Source organism: Eublepharis macularius, chromosome 5 (assembly GCF_028583425.1).
Source record: "Eublepharis macularius isolate TG4126 chromosome 5, MPM_Emac_v1.0, whole genome shotgun sequence".
In the NCBI taxonomy this organism is placed as follows: Eukaryota; Metazoa; Chordata; class Lepidosauria; order Squamata; family Eublepharidae; genus Eublepharis; species Eublepharis macularius.
Window position 1 is genome coordinate 54,317,886 of NC_072794.1, and position 18,639 is coordinate 54,336,524.

General features: G+C 41.1%; 1 protein-coding gene across 1 annotated transcript in view; it reads left to right on the forward strand.

The window, feature by feature from the left end:
- The first annotated feature begins 7,321 nt into the window (after positions 1-7,321).
- Positions 7,322-18,639, forward strand: part of PALMD (palmdelphin) — a 33,985-nt gene continuing 22,667 nt past the window's right edge. Inside the window, exons 1-2 of the mRNA XM_054981288.1 lie at positions 7,322-7,630; positions 17,362-17,442. Coding sequence (XP_054837263.1) covers positions 7,586-7,630; positions 17,362-17,442 — 126 coding nt within the window. The 5' untranslated portion in view covers positions 7,322-7,585. The remainder of the gene's footprint in view (positions 7,631-17,361; positions 17,443-18,639) is intronic.

Consider the following 18,639-nt stretch of genomic DNA (forward strand, 5'->3'; position numbering starts at 1 on the left):
CCATGGGCCATTTGTTGTGCACTCCAGACTTTGATGCACACAGTAGAGGACAGAACTAGCAGTTTTACAGGAAATGTCATGAAAAATCTATATTTCTTCAGAAGAATTTCACAAATCCAGGGCAACTTTGATACTACACCAAACTTTCAAAATCCCAATAGTGGATGAAGTTTTGAAAGCCTACTTAGGTGGATGAAAACCAAAACTATCCTTGCCTGTGGTAATTGTCTTAAGTTAATTCAGTTAGAATAAATGGATTGTATATACTGGTTGCTCTTACCTTGCTTCCTTAGCCATGATCCAGGCAACAAAAATCAGCAGAAAGCTAGCCTCCATTAACTCTGTCCTAGAATATTCTAATATGTAGTTAATGTTTTATTGCTTCTGCTAGTAGAGTTCCTAATATTCTAGGATCTGGTTCACCCATATGTGTTTATTAGCCATTGACTAGCACCAAGTGATGATTTGTGCATCTGACAGTGCGCTCTTTAGCCGAGTCATACCTTTCTGAGTCCACTGAAGTCAACAGGCTTCAAAGGGTGAGACTCTGCTTTGGCTGACACTTTGAATGAACCATCACATCGCACCTAATGCTGAATACAGTCCTGAAATGGCTGCTTGCATTATAGGTGTGTTACCCAAATAGGGGGTACACATATGGGACCACATTCAGTCTCCATGAGAAAAGCAGACTATCAAAAATTGAAATAAAGTTAAATAAACAAATTAAAATTCACTGAAGAAAAAGGAAAGGTTTTTATTTCACTAACCAGAATACAGACCTGAGAAGTAAATGGTGAATACGGAACAGTCAAACATTTACAAGCGATAAACCTTCACAAAACTACCTGACTACCAGTTTCTGCCTTTGGAGGGAGATAGGGGGTGGGGTGGAAATAAACTAGTGGAAAATGGAAAAGAGCCAAAGAACATTATACTACACCTGATCAAGGAGAAAGGCATGCCTAATCCAGAGGGAAGGGAAGGGAAGGGAAGGGAAGGGAAGGGAAGGGAAGCTATCAGGGGAAGTCCAGCCCATGGTAGTAAAGATACCAGAGGTGACAGAGAAGTAATCCAATATGGCATAAAATCCAATAGTTTGGGAAGAGAGCCAACTGCTCAGCAAGAGCAAAAAGAAGGCCTGCTGCAATGCTGGGGTAACAAGTGGGATCCAGAAACTAGCTATAAATCAGAGGGGGGAAAGTGCCCCTTTTATAGGAGCCATGGGGGAGTGGGAGGTTTGAAGATGTATGATCTTTGTTGTCATTGTCAGATTTTGAATTTAGGGGAGTGAAAGGTAAAAAAAAAACAAAAAACCCTCCAAATATGGAAAATCCAACTATGTTATGTATGGGGAAAGTCATCTTAGAGTGAGGCGATTAGGTTACCTGCCCAGAGTACCATCTTGGGCTGGTTTAACAAAGGACTGAGCAGAGGCCAGACAGTTCTCTTAGACCCCTGATTGAATGCGCGGAAAGATATGTCCAGTTTGGGAAGCTTGTTTATTGTCCTGCACACCTGAGTCTTTTCTTATGATCAAAAGGGCTCTGGAGTCTGAAAGGGTTCTAGATTAATGTGTCTGTAGAGCTTTTCAGGCAGGTGGGCTCCTCCCAGCTAACCTCTGCCTATATCCAGGGACCTCAGTTTGATATTAAAGAGACAGCCAGTTTCGTGAAGCAGTTAAGAGCAGCAAGACTCTCATCCGGAGAACCATGTTTGATTTACCACTCCTCAACTTGAAGCCAGCTGGGTTAGATCGGGTCAGTCACAGCTCTCTCAGAGCTCTCTCAGCCCAACCCACCTCACAGGGTGATTGTCCTGAGGATAATAATAACATAGTTTGTAAACTGCCCTGTGTGGCATTAAGTTGTCTGAATGGCAGTATATAAATCAAATGTTGTTGTTGTTTTAGATCAGCTATTAAAGTATAATCATTTTCAAAAAATCAAAGAAATCAAAGAATTGGCTCAAAGAAATAAACAAAACCGAGAGAGCACACAGGCTCAAGGAAGTCACCACCACGCACAATTATAGCAGTGTAATTTCAATAATTACATCTCATACAGTCCCAAACTTACAGAACCATAACGCCCAAATTACAGACCAATAGAATGCAAAATCAACATCCAGTATAAATCCAGTTCAAATTAACTTTCATTGAAACAGAATAAGTTCAATATGTATCGCTAATGCGGGATGTATATACAAAAATATTATTTCTCTTTTGAGCGATTCCTATAACACCACCATTGACAATAATAAAACAGTGGCAAACTACGCTAAACAAACTATGCTAAACAAACACACAATATGGAATAATAAGAAATCAACAATCTCATTCAATACTTTAAGACAAAAAGCTCGTCAGGGGGGTTTCAATTACCCAGATTTGAAAACATGTGATTGCAGATTACAGATGTTGCAAAATGAAAAAAATCTTGACTGGATTCAAATACTGACTCCATTGTATTATCCATACCCGACTCAAGAAACAATATGGAATAAGAAAAGAAGTAATTTCTCAAAAATAAAGCAAAATAGATTTTTATTGGACATTTTAAAAACATGGGACACTCAAAAAGGAAAACTCCCTAAAATTTCTCGTTATTCTTCATTCACAATGCAAGACTGGTTTCCTCCAGGGAAAACACAGCAAACAAACAAATTTTGAAAACTAACCAAATTAACAAGACTGATAGATATATCTGCAAATAAGAGAATTTTAACAAGGGCAGAACTAGAAGAAAAAACTGCCCAGCAAATCCCTTGGTTTGCATATTTTCAATAAAATTGTATGGCCTCACAAATACGCCTTATAGATATTCTTAAGGAACCAAAAACAGATTTTGAAAACAAGAAATTATAGAACAAGAAGAATATAAACAGAAAGGACTTTTATCTCTAAGATTTATAAGATTTTACTACAGTTAGAAAATGCTAAAATACATACATATAAAAAAGAGCGAGAACAGTAATGGGAATTAGCAATCACCTCAGAGCGATGTTTAAAAGTTTGGGCATCAAACATATTAAATTCTTTTACAGTATCCACTAAATTACAAACTTTCAAAATTATAACTCATTGGTATTACATGCCAAATAAACTAGCAAAAATAACAGCTAAATATTCACTACTATGTTGCAGGGAATGTGGGGAAACAGGGACTTATATCCTCTGTTGGTGGACATATAAAAAAATAAGTTTGGGGGGGGGGAGAAGTAATAGGTGTTATATATAAAATGACTAATTATTTACTGCAACTGCAACCAACAATAATTTTTCTTGGCCTATGGCAGGACATCACTGTTCCTCTAATTAGAAAAGAACTCATTAATAGTCTTCTTACAGCAGCAAAAACAGTGATTGCAACAAGATGGAATGCCAAATCAGCACCAACTATAAATCAATGGTTTGAAAAGATATGGGTTCAGATGATTATGGAAAAAATTACTGAAAATATTTATCGACCACTTGGAAAAGAAAGGACAATGGGTTTTTTAAAAAAAATGGCAACCTTTTATTGACTTTATCACAACAAATGACATACACTCAACAAATACAATCTATCAGTCAATATTAGATACATAAATAATAGGAAAAACATTATCTCATTTCAATGCAAATACCAGGTATTATATATAGCTTACTCCCTTCATGTTATAACATAGGTTAATTATAGGAGATACGTTTAATAAAAAATAAGATTCTTCTAATGTAAATAAAAAGGTTACTGCAGATTTGTACATATGTACGTTATAAGTGATTGCAGTTGTAAGGACTGCATTTTTGTTATATTTTCGAAAAAACTTTAATTTAAAAAGTCAAAAAATGTTGTTGTTGTTGTTGTTGTTGTTGTTGTTGTTGTTGTTGTTGTTGTTGTTGTTGTTGTTGTTGTTGTTGTTGTTGTTGTTGTTGTTGTTAAACAGAATTTTTCATCCAAACCTCTGGCAGCCATCTCAGAGAAATTTCTGGGATGGGCAAATATTGTGGGGGAATTGGTTTATTGGGTTTCAGGTGGTCAACAGATGCAATAGGATCAGTCAGGTACAATTAACCTTTGTATTAGTCTCAATAGAATGATAGTTCGCCAAAGCTACAAGACAGGTGTCATAGAAATAACATACAATGGGCAAGAAAAGATGTTAGCTTTGTTGTCCAAAGATTTATCATTCTCCAAGGGAAAGATCAAGCTGGTGATCCAACTGTGATCTGGAGCACTATGCAATTTGTTGGCTATAAAATCAATTGAGTCAAAACAGAAACTTTCTAAACAATATGTAGCAATTGGAAGTATGTATTCAAATAAATAATCCAATTAACACCGCCCCGCCCCCAGGGGAGGCAAAATCACACACTGTATCCATTGGGGGAGTTTTTTTTTCTTTTAAGGACTCTGAATCTTTAGGTATTTTGAGATTTAGTTTAGGCTCAGCCAGGGAAGCCTGGGGGAGGATAAAGCAGGAGTCCTCAAATGCTTTAAAAGTTCTTTTGGCAGATTAAGCACCAGCTGTTCAGGATGGCCAATGATGGATAGGCCAAAAGCTTGGGCATCACATTACAGAGAAAACATGTGTGGCCAATTATTGGGAAATTCTTTGTGAGTGACTTTGCAACAGGACTTTAACTTAGGTAATAGATTGTTAAGAAACAGCATTCTTTAAAATGAAGATACTGATCAAAAACTTCTGCTTTTTAAAAGTTCTTTTTTAACAACTAACAAATAGTGATAGTTATAACTTGGTTTCTCTGTGTAATCAACTCTTTAAAGCCAAATACTGGTATGTCTAAAAAGATACGTAACTATAACAGCCATCAAGAGCAATCCTAAGCAGGTCTACTCAGAATCCTACTCAACAGGGCTTACTTCCAGGAAAGTGCTCTTAGGACTACACTGGCCATTTTCACACGTCTTACTGGCTTCGGTACGTCGCGCAAAGCTCCCACAAAGACAGCGTCTTCCCAGAGCATACTGGAGATGGTAAGACGTGTGAAAACGGACACTGTTTTTCTTTCCCTGGCCATTTCCACACACGTTGAATAATGCACTTTCAATGCACTTTCGCAATCCTTTAGAAGTGGATTTTTTGTTCCACACATGGAAAATCAGTTTCAAATGTTCACTAAAGAGTATTGAAAGTGGATTATCCAACATGTGTGGAAATGGCCCCTTTGTAGTTATTAGTCTATGTAATTAAACATCATGTTGCATCTAAACTGCAATGGGGTCGCTCTAGCTGTCTCTTTCATATCAGTTAGATCTGCAGCAGTTATCAGGTGATGCTCCATGCTATGGAAAGCTTAATCTGCCCATTTCTTCATTCATATGCAACTTCTATTAAGGGGACAGAACTTTTTTATTGGTCAGATGGCGACCTTATTTAGGGTGAATTTTCTGATGGACAGAGGTTTGGTGCCATTAACCAGCTGCAGTACAGGCAAACGAATGGTTTCTGGGCAATGCAGTGTTGCTTGATCTCTGCTTGCGATACGTATGTTAAAGACATATATTCTTTAGTGCCAAGGCATAATCTAAATTACATATTTTAGCAACTTTACTGAAATTAAATAGGGTTGTGTATGGTCAGTGCCTTGAAGGCAGACCAAACCATTCAGGAAGTCTAAAGAACCTTGCTTTGAGACTCAAGGGAGAAAGGCAGGATCTAAATGTAATAGATCCATTTAACAAAATGAAACTGCCTCTAGAATCTCTACAAATTTTGCAGAACAAAAATAAAACATTGATTGTCATGCACTCATACAGCATATACTTGCATACACTATTTATGTGATGTTGAAGGTAAAAATTCCAGGTTCTTGATACTCAAATTCAACTTTTTCAGAGAGGTAATTACTGTTCCACAAACGCGTATTATTTTTGGCAGTGTTACCTGTTTTGCAAGTTTTGGGTGTATTTTGGAGTTTGCCCTTTTAGCCACAAAGACAAAAACTTTGCTCACTCTATTAGTATTATGAAATCACTTTCAACTTAGTTACAAACCTGTAAGAAAAAGACACTCTTGCTTTCAGAGTAGAAAAAATAAACTTTTAACAGTGGGAAACCCTTACTCTTCTATGTGTGTTAAGGATCTCATCCTTAACACAAGTAGACAAGGTAAAGAAATGGAGATTGCCAGGAGGATGGAACATGGGGATAGTGTGGGGAGGGGGATACAGGGGGGAGTAAAACATAACTGGCTAGCAGCCAGTTATACCAATACAAATATTTGCCTTTGAAAGGTTAGTATAATATACAGAACAGAAGCCTACAAATGATGTAAGGTAGGGAGGAAAGGCAAAGTAAGGTGAGAAATTTGAAAAAGTGGCCCCATGGCTGAAGGAACTGACCATTGTCCTGGATGTGAAATCACATCCCCCACTGGGCTCGGAGCCCTCTCCTCTCTCTGCCCTCCCCAGGCACTGCCCCCGTATCTCCTGGAATTTCCCAAGTCGTACTTGGCAGCCCCAGCTGAAACGGAACAACTGGCCCCAAATCACTGAATAAGCTTCATGCCTGTGAGAATTTGAATTAAGGCCTCCCAGATCCTAGTGTTCTATTGTACTGGGCTTCATTTTAAAGGAATTGTGCTCTAGAAGCCATTTTGAGAATCTTGAAGAACAAAAAGAAGGATACAGATATTTTAATAAATAGTCTATGAGTAAGTATAATGCTCTGACTCCATTGTAAAATAATAAAGAACATATTTTAAAATGTTGCATGAATGTTTACGTCTAGCATGACATAGTAACTATAACTGTGAGCTGAGAGCCAGTTCGGATCTCATCTCAAAAATGAACTTAGTTACATCAGGTAATCCACTCCTCTCTCAGCCTCAAATCTCCCCCACCCCCAACTGTAATATGAGGACAATCTCGTAGGTCCGTGTAAGGATTAAAAGTACATGATCCAGAGGAGTTAGCCGTGTTAGTCAGATCTGACAAAGAGAGCGGTGGTTCTCGGAAGCTTATGTTACAATAAAGTTGGTTAGTCTTAAAGGTGCTACTGGACTCTTTACTAAAGTACATGAGGCACTTGGAAATGTGCTAAAAGCTAAATTATTATCTTCATCTCTCAGTGAATATTCAAGGCCAGCGCAGGTTAAAAATTAGTCATGTTTATGTTTCACCTATATGTGTATCTTTTTAAAGGAAGGGTTACTGCATTCAGTAAAACAAGCAAATACAAACTGTATTCTTCTGGCTGGAGAAGGGAAAATATAATCTGGGCACTTAAAGGTTAATCTATGGCATGCCAAATGTGCACATTACAGCAAGAAGTTGGCAGCTGGAGAAGGAAAAAGGCTTGTGTTCCCTGCCGTTCAAACTTGTCAGTCAACTCGTGCCAGTATTCTGGCCGTCTGCCTCTTCCAGCACACCCTCATTACATGTGTCTGTCTGCTCATCTGTTCAGAGACGCTCTGAAGAAGTCAGGAATTCTTCCTCCTCTCCACTCCTCTCTGGAATTAGATTATAACTCTTCGGAAGTGTCTGTTCCGTAACCCTCCTCCTCACAGGGCGCCTGCTTGCCTATGTGGGATCGCTTTACAGTTTTCACAACCTCTCTGTGTGGCTTTTTTTATTTCTAGAATGGAAGAAGCTGAACTGCTGAAAGAAAGGTTTCAAGCCATAACAGTAAGTGCTTATAGTTATTATATTTTCTTTTTTGAAAATCAAAGCTACCTAGAGGCAGCCTATCCTTTGTTGTTATCTACAAAACTGTTATTTTCTTCAGATTTGTCAGCTGTACACTGGAGTGGCCGTAATAATTCTGTGTATAAAGTGCATTTCCCAAGCCCGCTTGTGATTTGAATACAGCAGTCAGAGGCGACCGTGCCCTGCTTTATATTGGATATTCACAAGGCTGTCATTAAGCCTGAGTAGCTGAAAAATATGCATGCAAACATCTGAAGGACACCAGGTCAAAAAGCCAGAGAACAGCTCAAGTGGATCACTTCTATGGCTTTTAAGGGGGGAAAGGGCAGGAAATCTTCAGGGAGCTGAATGCGTATTTGGGTATATGTGGACAGTTCATGTGAACACCACATGTTAAAGAAAAGAGAGCAATAGGTGACATTCAAACTGTTCACATGGTGGCATTTTGCTCATAAAGAACATAATGAATGCTAAGCACTTAGAGGAAATGGCTGTACTTTTCTTCAGGAGGAGTGTGGCAGGGAGGAGGGAAGCCTGTATAATAACAAAAAGCTTCCAGCTCTCTAATGGCCTGATGTAACCCCCATGCAGCAGTGCTGTCAAGTCATGGCATGGTTGGGAATTCCTCAAGCCAGAAAACTAATACATTTAAGAGAAGATCTTGCCCATTTTTTTAATCAACCAGATTGTTGATATAATGATATAGTGATGGCCATTAACCGGGAGAAGGCTCCAGGATTGACACAGTCCTCTTCAAATGAAGTATCTTTCTAATGAATTGGTTTCTTAGGCCCTTCAATTACACCTCAGGTGCATGCTGCCAAGGAGCATGCAGCCACAAACTAAAGGAGTTTCCAGTCTCAGGGCTGTCAAACTCCAGGTGGGGCCTAGAGATTTCCCAGAATTACAAGTGATTTCTGAGCTACAGGGATTGGTTCCTCTGGAGAAAATGGCAGCTTTAGAGCAGGGGTCCCCAACCCCCGGGCCGTGGACTGGTACTGGTCCGTGGCCTGTTAGCAATTGGGCCGCACAGGAGGTGAGTGGCGGGCGAGTGCAGAGCTGGCTCCAGGGGGGAGGGGAGATAGGCGGTCGCCGTCTTGGGAGGGGTGGCCACGCCTCGCCTGTGCCTCACCTGGCTGGCCCTGCACTTTTCATTAGAAATATCACCTCGCCTGGCCAGCTGACTCCCATCATGCCTCTGGGTCTCTCCTCCCGCTTCCAGCTGGTACACGCACAGTTGCTGCCTCATGCTGTGGTCGGTGTGACTGGATTGCTGGAGCTGCTGCTGCTGCCCTGCCCTCGCACCTTTGTGTGCCGGGTCACTGCCAGGCCCACTGGGCAGCCAGCTGCCCTAAGCACCGCCTGCCGCCTGCCCCAGTCTGCCTCTGCCTCCTCCGGTCTCCACCGGACCCGCTGGGCAGCCAGCCGCCCTGAGCATCACCTGCCATCTGTCCAAGTCTGCCTCTGCCTGCCTGTTCCTCTCCTCCAGTGGTGTGACCACTGCTGGAGAGTGGAGGAGCACCACTGGCCTCTTGCCCGCACAGTTGCACTAAAAAATATAGACCTCGTGGTGGTGTGGCTGCTGGGCGGCTCTGTGTGTTGCAGCTGCCAGCTGGCTGCTGCTGCTGCTGCTGCCCTCTCCAATGACCAGTCCATGAATACTGGCCTTATACTGTGTCTGCTGCTGCCCGCTGCCTCCTATCACCCCCAGATAGGACCGTCTAGTTGCAGGAAAACAAGCTCAGGGCTCCCACTGATTCTGCATTGTGGTTGTATAATTATTTCATTGTATAATGTAATAATAGAAATAAAGTGTACAATTGTATCATCCCGAAACCATCCCCCTTCCCCACCCCCCCTGGTCCATGGAAAAATTGTCTTCGACGAAACTGGTCCCTGGTGCCAAAAAGGTTGGGGACTGCTGCTTTGGAAGGTGAACTCTATGGCATCACATCTCTCCTGAAATCTCTTTCCTCCCCAAACTCTGCTGCCCCAAGATCCACCCCCAAATCTCTAAGAACGTTCCAACTCAGAGTTGGCAACCCCACCCCTAGTTTACCCATCAGCGAGGCTTTTTTAAGTGCTGTATGCGCATTACAACCAATTCAGACTCCATAGCTAGGCTGGAAAAAGACTGATCAACACCAAGTCGCAAAACAGGAAAGCTTAAACTAAAAAGAGTAGAGCCTTTTTTCTATTTTCCCTTTCAGGCTGCCAACATTCACACAAGCATAGTCAGGCAGCTTATACTACTCATTTTATTTGCAAGGCTTCCATAATCCCACAAACATTAGCCCAGGAGTAACAAAGGACTGACTATGGCAAGGAGGTAAAGAAGAAGTTTTCCCTACGGTATAGTAGTTCTTCACAATGCATGTTCTGGATGAATAGCAACAGGACAATTGTAGACAAGCTACTAAAAGTAGCACTTGAAGGAAAAGTTAGGGATGGAGAGAGAAAAATCTTTGTCAAGCACTTCAGAAAGAATTGCGAAAACCTAAAGGAGAAGATTGTCCATGTGTCTTGGGCTTTATTGTACTGGGGATAAGAAGTCCACTTGTTGATTTTGACAGGCTCTTTATTATTAAAATTGCCAAGAAAATACTGTGTTTTGAGAGAGTCTGCAGAGTGTTTTGGAACCATTAATTCACATGTTCATATGGAATACCTTCTTAATATCAGAACTTACCAGTGCAGAAATGTCCTAAGAAGGCAAAAGGCTTTTCCCACAGGAGTTGTGGCCTGTGTAACATTTTCACTAGACCTGAGTGTCTTAGCTCTAAGCAAAGCAAAACAAATTGCCAAGAAAAAACAGCTGTACAATAGTTGGTTTGTTTTTTTACAAACCTGGTTGATTTTCCTCCTGTAAGGTAAAGATAGGTTTTAAAAATATTATTAAAAGCAAAATTCCTTTTAGATATTATTTTTGGTTCTTGGACAACTGAAAAAAGGAGCTGATTTCGTTGTGCCGCTGGTCATGGGTTTTTTGCTTCACAAATTTCCTGTAGGTCCGTCCCATGTTCACTGAGTTTTGCCAGTTATTAAAATGGTATATGAGTTGTTGCTCTTTACACATTGGTGTAATGAAACCTATCTTCAAATACTTGTCTATAGGGCTGCAGATATGTAGCCTTATCATGTAGGGAACTGCATTAGCTAAAGTTGCAAAGTTTAAATTCTGTGACATTGTGGCTGAAATAGATGCAGAGGAGTTAGCCGTGTCAGTCTGTAGTAGCAAAATCAAAAAGAGTCCAGTAGCACCTTTAAGACTAACCAACTTTATTGTAGCACAAGCTTTCGAGAATCACAGTTCTCTTCGTCAGATGCAGGCTGAAATGGCATCCAAAACTAGCTGTAGCTAGCCATGAAAACACACTAAAGGCTCCTGTCATATTGTTATGAATCCCAGCAAAACAACACTTACAGAGATGACATGGGGGCCCTTCCAACAACTTTCTTGCTATATGAAATGATGGTAGTACTAGCTCTGGCATCTTCCAAGCCTTTAAAAAAGCAGCCCTGAGATCTTGGTGGGCTGCTTTTTGCTATTTAACGTATTCTTGTATGAACCTCCACCAAGTGCTTTACATTTCACAAAAATACTTCACACCATTCCAGTCTCAAATAAAGCCACTTTGTAGTCCCGATCAGCTGCTGCATCAGTGCCCTTTGCTTTTTAAATCTTTCTGTTGCTGCTGCCTATAGAACTGCCATATAAGCAACAAGATTTTGCTTATGCTGCTACATGCTGCTGTTGCCAAGATCACATAAAGTGAATGCAAAGGGAACCCCTGGCTTCACATTAACTTCCTTTCCTTTCAGTGACATCAGCACAAAGCTAAATCTTAAAGCTCATTGGCTCTGATACATTCAAAAATAGCAGCAACAGAAAGAACAATTTAAAAAGAAAGGGGGGCCATTCCAACTGCCAATCGGGACTGGAAACATGGGCAAATAGGAGTGATGGAGGTAAACACTAGATAGGGAAGACTGTAGAACATTTTCTTCCCCTCCCCTGAAAAAGCCCCCTTTTCCCATGAAGTTGTTCACTGTCAAACATTTGGCTCAGCCCTGTTTTAAATACAGACTCATTTGATGACCTAAACTGATGACCAGATTATTTCAAGGCTGTTTATTCAGTGACGTGAGGAAGAAAGGACTGATGTTCAGAGACAGGCAGCAGAATGTTCCTAAAATCAGGATTAAGTGAACTGCTACAGTGGGATACCTTGCAAACAACCTTTAAAAATAGAACTCTCTGAAGAACACACCAGCTAACATTCTTCTCTCAAAGATGTCAGCTGTTTGTTTCACAGAGTTTGGGGAGACAAGAGACACTGGAAAGGGTATGCCTATTATAGGGAAACATTATGCAGACTGTCAGATTATTTTTGTCCCCCATGTAGCTTAATTTTGATTCATAGGATGCATGCCAGAAATGCTAGGGGGTTCTGAGGAACCTTCTCTGACATGACAATTCCTCAAAATATTTTAAATGGTAACAGGAATAAAACAACAACTCTGTGCACTTACTAAATCCTCTGTGATTGAAATTATCTCCTGCCAATTTAATCTCATTAACTTGCTCCTTGTTGTTTCACTGTATCAGTCACATAAAGCCAGAGGAGTTAGCCATGTTAGTCTGCAGTAGCAAAATAGCAAAGAGTCCAGTAGCACCTTTAAGATTAACCAGCTTTATTGTAGCATAAGCTTTCAAGAGCCACAGCTGACGAAAAGAGCTGTGGCTCTCGAAAGTTTATGCTACAATAAAGTTGGTTAGTCTTAAAAGTGCTACTGGACTCTTTGCTGTTAGTCACATAAAGGAAACTGAAGTATCTTTGAGAACTTGATATCTAACGAAGGGGACTCTCTCTTGAAAGCTCATACCCTGGAAATCTAGTTGGTCTTTAAGATGCTATTGGGCCCAAATCTTGCTCTTTGAAAACTTAGGGGAAGATTGCTTTTTAAAATCAGATCAGATGAATTTGGGTTGGCTTACCAAGGCTGCATCTACACAGGGGCGTGAAAATACCGTCCTACTGTGGCAAACAGAATAGGAAGGGGCAGGAATAGCATCCACACATATACCTGTTCCTGTTCTGCTTGCTGCTGCCACCATCGCCACCTGCCTGCATAAAAGTGGGCTTTCTGCTGCCTGTGTGAAGAAAAATACCTATGTGGAAGGTTGGCGAATGAAATAAAATAATCTGGATTGATTATTTGATGAAAATGATAAACTGTATATAAACACACACTGAAATCCTTCATGTATTCTTTGTCTGACTAAACCATGTGCCTGATAGGTATGGTAAAGAAAAGAGCTGGAAGGCTGGATTGCAGACAAGGGCAATCTTAGTGATTTGGGGACATTTGGAAAAAATTCAGGATGGATTCATAGAATTACCAGCACAAGCACCCCTCCCACCAGACCCACCCCAACCCCAAGCAAGAAGTGGCCCTTACCCATGTAAGGCACTGGGTGCAGGGCTGGGGGTTTCAGGACAGGGTGCAGTGGCAATTAGCTGTAGGGTGGGCAGAAGGTGGGGGCTGTAGGTAGGGTTGCCAGATCATTTCTGGCAACATGCTGGACATGGGGGCACAGTACTCACAAGGGAAAAGATCTTCATGCACGTGGTCCTGGCCCTGGTGCAATGATGTCACTTTTGGAAGTGACATTATTGTGCCACCTGCCTGCCTTCCTTCCTGGGCTCTGCCATGGTGGGAAAGATCAGAGGAGAGGCTTCCTTTCCTTCCCACCCGCCTGGAGGAGAGGTGGGCACGGGGAGGTAAGGCAGAGCATGAGCATGAGCCCCACTCTCCTCTCCTCCACTGCAAGGAGGGCCCATGCTGCTCTCCAGCAATCTGCTGAGCGCATGGGTAAGGAAGGAGGAGGCAGGGAGGCAAGCTCATCTTGTTTGCTTCGGCTGCTCCTCTTCCCCCACATGAAAATACCAGACATTTATATGTCCAGGATTGTTTTAACAAATGTACAAGCAGAGCCCAGGTGTAGGGAAACTGCCACCCCTACGGGATCAGATTTCCAGAGAGCGAGAGATCTGACACCTCGAGGTGTGTCGATATGCTTCTTTCTCCCTCTTGCAACATCTAAAACCATGTTTTATTTTTGCAGACACCCAATGCCCCCTTCTTTCAGCCAAGAAAGGGGTCACATCTTTCCAACCCTGATGAGTGCTTGGACTTTGCCATTTCCCAGTACTCCTCAAAATGCAATTCTGTCTTTGTTTGCATCATAGACTCTAGTTCCTCCAAGGCCCCTTTAGGCCAAGCCCATAGGACAGAACTATTCACAAATTCCAAGCTTCTTGTAGTTCGGTACTTTTAGTGATGCTCCACAAATAATACTTTGGATCCAATTCCATTGTATACAACAGCTGTCAGCTTCTAATATAAATATGCCCATACACTTCCTTCCTCTTTGTTCATTTTTTCTACTCTGAGACAGGTATGTTCCCTTTTGGAGCAACTGAAAGCAGGAAAAGGCAAGCAGCTCTCTCTAACACAAATTGCTATTCAAAAAAACCTGTAACGCCTAACACCTCTTTCCATTTAACAAAGGGCTTAATTATGTTCTGAGTCATAGATAGATAGATAGATAGATAGATAGATAGATAGATAGATAGATAGATAGATAGATAGATAGATAGATAGATAGATAGATAGATAGATAGATAGATAGATAGATAGATAGATAGATAGATAGATAGATAGATAGATAGATAGATAGATAGATAGATAGATAGATAGATAGATAGATAGGCATGTATGTATAATTTCAGTTTCTTACCATCTACCCTCAGCAACAAGTAGCTTTATTTTAGTTAGCCTCTCAACAGGTACATAACTTGCCTATTTTTAAAAGTTTGGCAGTTTTCCTATGACATTGCTTTCCATTCCCACAACTATAGCAAGATATTGGAGAATTGATTATGAGCATACACTTCCAAGTGAAATGTCTACACTTCCCATAATAATGAAGAGCTGAGAGGTAGTGGGTCTGAAGTGAGTGATTCGTATCTTTTTGAAATACTGCAAATGTTATTTGCACACACCTTTGTTTCCTCTTTTGGTCCATGAAACATTTTCACTGCACGCTTACAGTCCAAGACTTTGTTTATTTTTGTCCTTTGAGCCTGTTCCCTGGGCCATCTGACTCACTGACCACAAGCAGAGGCTGAAATTTTGCTCTCCCACACACAACCCACAGTGTACCAGAGGCAAATTTATAGCTACTACTTATAGTGAAGGAGACAGACAAATGGTTTGCCATGAGCAGAGGGTGAAAAGGGAAACAGATGCCATTACCACTCCGGGGAAAATGCCTACCAAAAGTAGGACAGTTGGGTGTGCTATCCCTTAACAGAGACATCATTATAGTAGAATAAGGAGAGAGTGGTTTAGCAACTGAGAGAGATGTTTAAACTTTTATAGGAAACTGGAGGCCGGTAGCCAACTATTTTACTAGTTATTTCTAAACACTATAAACTTCAGCTTTCCTACTTCACATCAGCAGTTCCTGGACACAGGCACCTCTTCCTGCTATCCTTTCTCTTTTCTTCCATTCCTTCTTCAGGGCCAAACAACAAGTGACAGCGGCCACAGGTCTATCCCATGACAACCAATGGCATTTTGGAAGCATTTGTAGTTCTACAATTGCCTCAAGGCCCTGATCTAGAGTGTGCACGTGACATAGCAGCCCCAGGAGCTCCCCCTAGGCCTTATTGTGCCAAAACAGCCCCCAATTACTGTTTCAGCACCTGAAAAGGGGGGGGAGACAAGAGTTCCTGAGGCTGCCGTACCACACACACACATTCTGGATTGGGGCCTTTCAGCAATTTTAAAAGAACTACAAATGCCTCTAAAATGGTGGCAGCAAGCATGGGATGGACCTATGACCATTGTCACTTGTCATTTAACCCTCTTTTTGGCCTTGTATGCACCCCATTCTTCAGGACTACTGTTTCACAAGCTGCTTTCCTTTCCCAGTTCCTGCTTCCTTTTGGTAGGGCCAATGCATTACTCTGATCCTGTGGGTTGTGGACTATCATTGGCTGAGTGGTTCTGATCCTAAGAGTCACTCTCTCACATTGACTGAATCTCAGTCAGTGGTAGTCATAAGTGAATATCTATTCCCTGTGCAACTGCCAGGGAACTGAGCCAGTCAGTGTCAAACTTTAGTCACAATTCCTTAGCATATTATAATATAGAATCCTAATGCTGAAGAAATAACAAATGTTTCTTCTAGATGTAATTATACAGTTGCCAAGCACATGCCTGCAACCCCTGGGGGAACTCTGGATGGTGGGACATGAGGCAAACAATTTTATCATAGAAAATGGCAAAATCCTAGAGTGGGATTCCCCAAACTTTTTGAACCTGTGGGCTCCTTTGGAATTCTGACACGGGGTAATGGTGGGTTCACCCTCTAAATGGCTGCCCTGGTGGCAAAGCCAATCTCAAAATATCAGGAAGTTTATGCAGAAATCTAATAATAACTTGTCAACATTTCAGGCAGAAGCTCTGATTAACAAGGTGCTTTTTAAAATGAACATATTGTTGAAAATTAATTTCTTGCATACACACAGCTTACCTTTAGTTACATAGTGAAGATTCTTGCACTGTGACAGAAGCTGCTACAGAAGCAACTTTAAAAAATCTGCACAGTCAATCAGAAGCCTGCTGGGTGAAAGCCCCACTCTATAAACACATTTGGCAGGCACCAGGAAAGGTGTTGCTAGGCACCATGGTGTCCAAAGGCACCATGTTGGGTACTTTTGTCCTAGCGCATCAGTGATGTCACTTCTGAATTTTAGCCAGAAGTGACATTGACACATCAATGACATATCCCCCCTTTTCCACTCCTGCGGCTCACTTGAGCAGGGGGGCAGAGGTGGCAACAGGAGATTGCCTGCCATAGAGGGTAAGTTGGCAACTCTACCCATATGACACATTCTTGACAGATGTATCTATCATAAAGAATCCTTTGATCCATGCAGCATTGCCCAAGAGCAGAATGGTCCTCCATCAATTGATATGAATTTTTATTTAATTGTTTAGAACATTTTTGTGCTGCCTCTCCAGGGAACCTGTTTTACAGAATAAAACATCATAAAAAGTATACAACATTAAAGTTTTTAATTAAAATCCAGCATTAAAAATCCAGCCGGGAGCATAAATGAGCTCATGTTGCTTCTTGGTTCTCTTGTTACAACTATATGGCCTCTAAGAGCCAAGCTACAAGTGACTCCTGACACAGGTTGGACATTTGTCAGTTTCCCTCAAGTTTTGATGGGAAATGTAGGCATCCTGGTCTTGCAGCTGTAATGGAGAGCCAAGCTGTAAAACCAGGTTGCCTACATTTCCCATCAAAACTTGAGGGAAACTGACAAGTGTCCAACCTGTGTAAGGTGTCACTTGTAGCTTGGCTCTAACTGACATGAAACAATTCACATCGACCAGAGCCACATACTGAGCAGTGCTGTGTTTTTATGTATACCACCAGGTGATAGAACATGGTTTCTTATAACCCTTGAAGACATTAGAGCGTAAAGTGCCAAGCTTCAGCAGAGAGAACACTTGTTCCAAGAACTTGTGTTTACTGAGGCCAAAGTATATGGTTGTTCTAAGTCCATGTCAAAAAGTAGTCGGTGGATATATTTTTTAAAAAAACTTTCCATCTTTATAATTTTCAGGACAAGAGGAAACTTCAAGAAGAAATCACTCAGAAACGCCTTAAAGTAGAAGAAGAAAAGCTAAAACATCAGCACTTGAAGGTAACACACACACACAGTTGGGCAGGCTCAGCTCTCATCTTTCTTCATTTTCCAAAAATGCATGCACAGGACTTGATTTCTCTAGAGCTGTCTGGACTGACTCAGTTGGAAGGCATTGCATTACAATAATAATCTGTTGTTGTTGTTGTTGTTGTTACAACAGTAATCAATGACGCCCTTATAAAAATGAATATCCATTTAAATCCACTTCATAAGCAATACAAACCAAGCTACAGTGAGTTAGAGCCTTTTAGCTTTTCTTTTGGCAAAAGAGGGGAAATGTCCCTTTTCGACTCTAAAAACTATGCTGTGGATCGTGGTACCTGCATGAACAAAAGGTACATGGGACAGGCTGCAGTTAGCTTGAGTGGAAAAACTGGTAGGGTCAAAGCCAATGTTATTTCATTAACTATCTTAATTCAGATTTCACAAACAAACCACAATTTGTTTGTGATCTGAACAAGCCCTCAGCTCCCTGACATTGGACAAAAAGTCCCTCATTCCTCTCTCCTGCCTTGTGCAGAAGGCCGCAAAGGAGGACTTTCTGGTTTTGGTCTAACTGTTGTGATGTCAGAATTCAGCAACTTTAACAAATCTGGGAGTTATTTATTTCTTACTCACAATTAAACAAACCCCTATTTAGTTATGGTGCCTGTATTTTGAAATAACAACACATTGGAATTGAAATGAAGACTTCCCAAATGAGGAAGACTGTCTCCAGTCATTCCTCTGGTCATGAAGAGAGGAGGCAGAGCATGTGAGCCCAGAATAAAATCTGACATGAAGCAGATAGAATGAGTTTGTGATATCTGAATGGAGCCAAAATGTCCTTAATATGTACAAGTTAAGCTCTGTCATTTCTTAGACCTGTAGGTGTAAAGCTCTACCCAGCTGAGCAACAATTGACTTTATTAATGAATTCTGAGGTATTTCAGAGGTCAGATAAATGCTCTCATGATGTTCTGTTATCTTGCTTTGTAGTTTAAAAAGGATATCATGCTCAGAAAAAGTTCCCTGATGAACTCGTGGCTACAATTTGCATTCAGTATTGGCACTTTGTGTTGTTGTATACCATAGCAATGGAATGCAACAACACATCAAATAGCTGTTTCTGCTGAAATCCTCAGGCAGTAACTTATTCTGCCTGGCAAATCTTCAGTCAATTTATTTAATGGGCTAAAGTGAAAAGATGTTCTA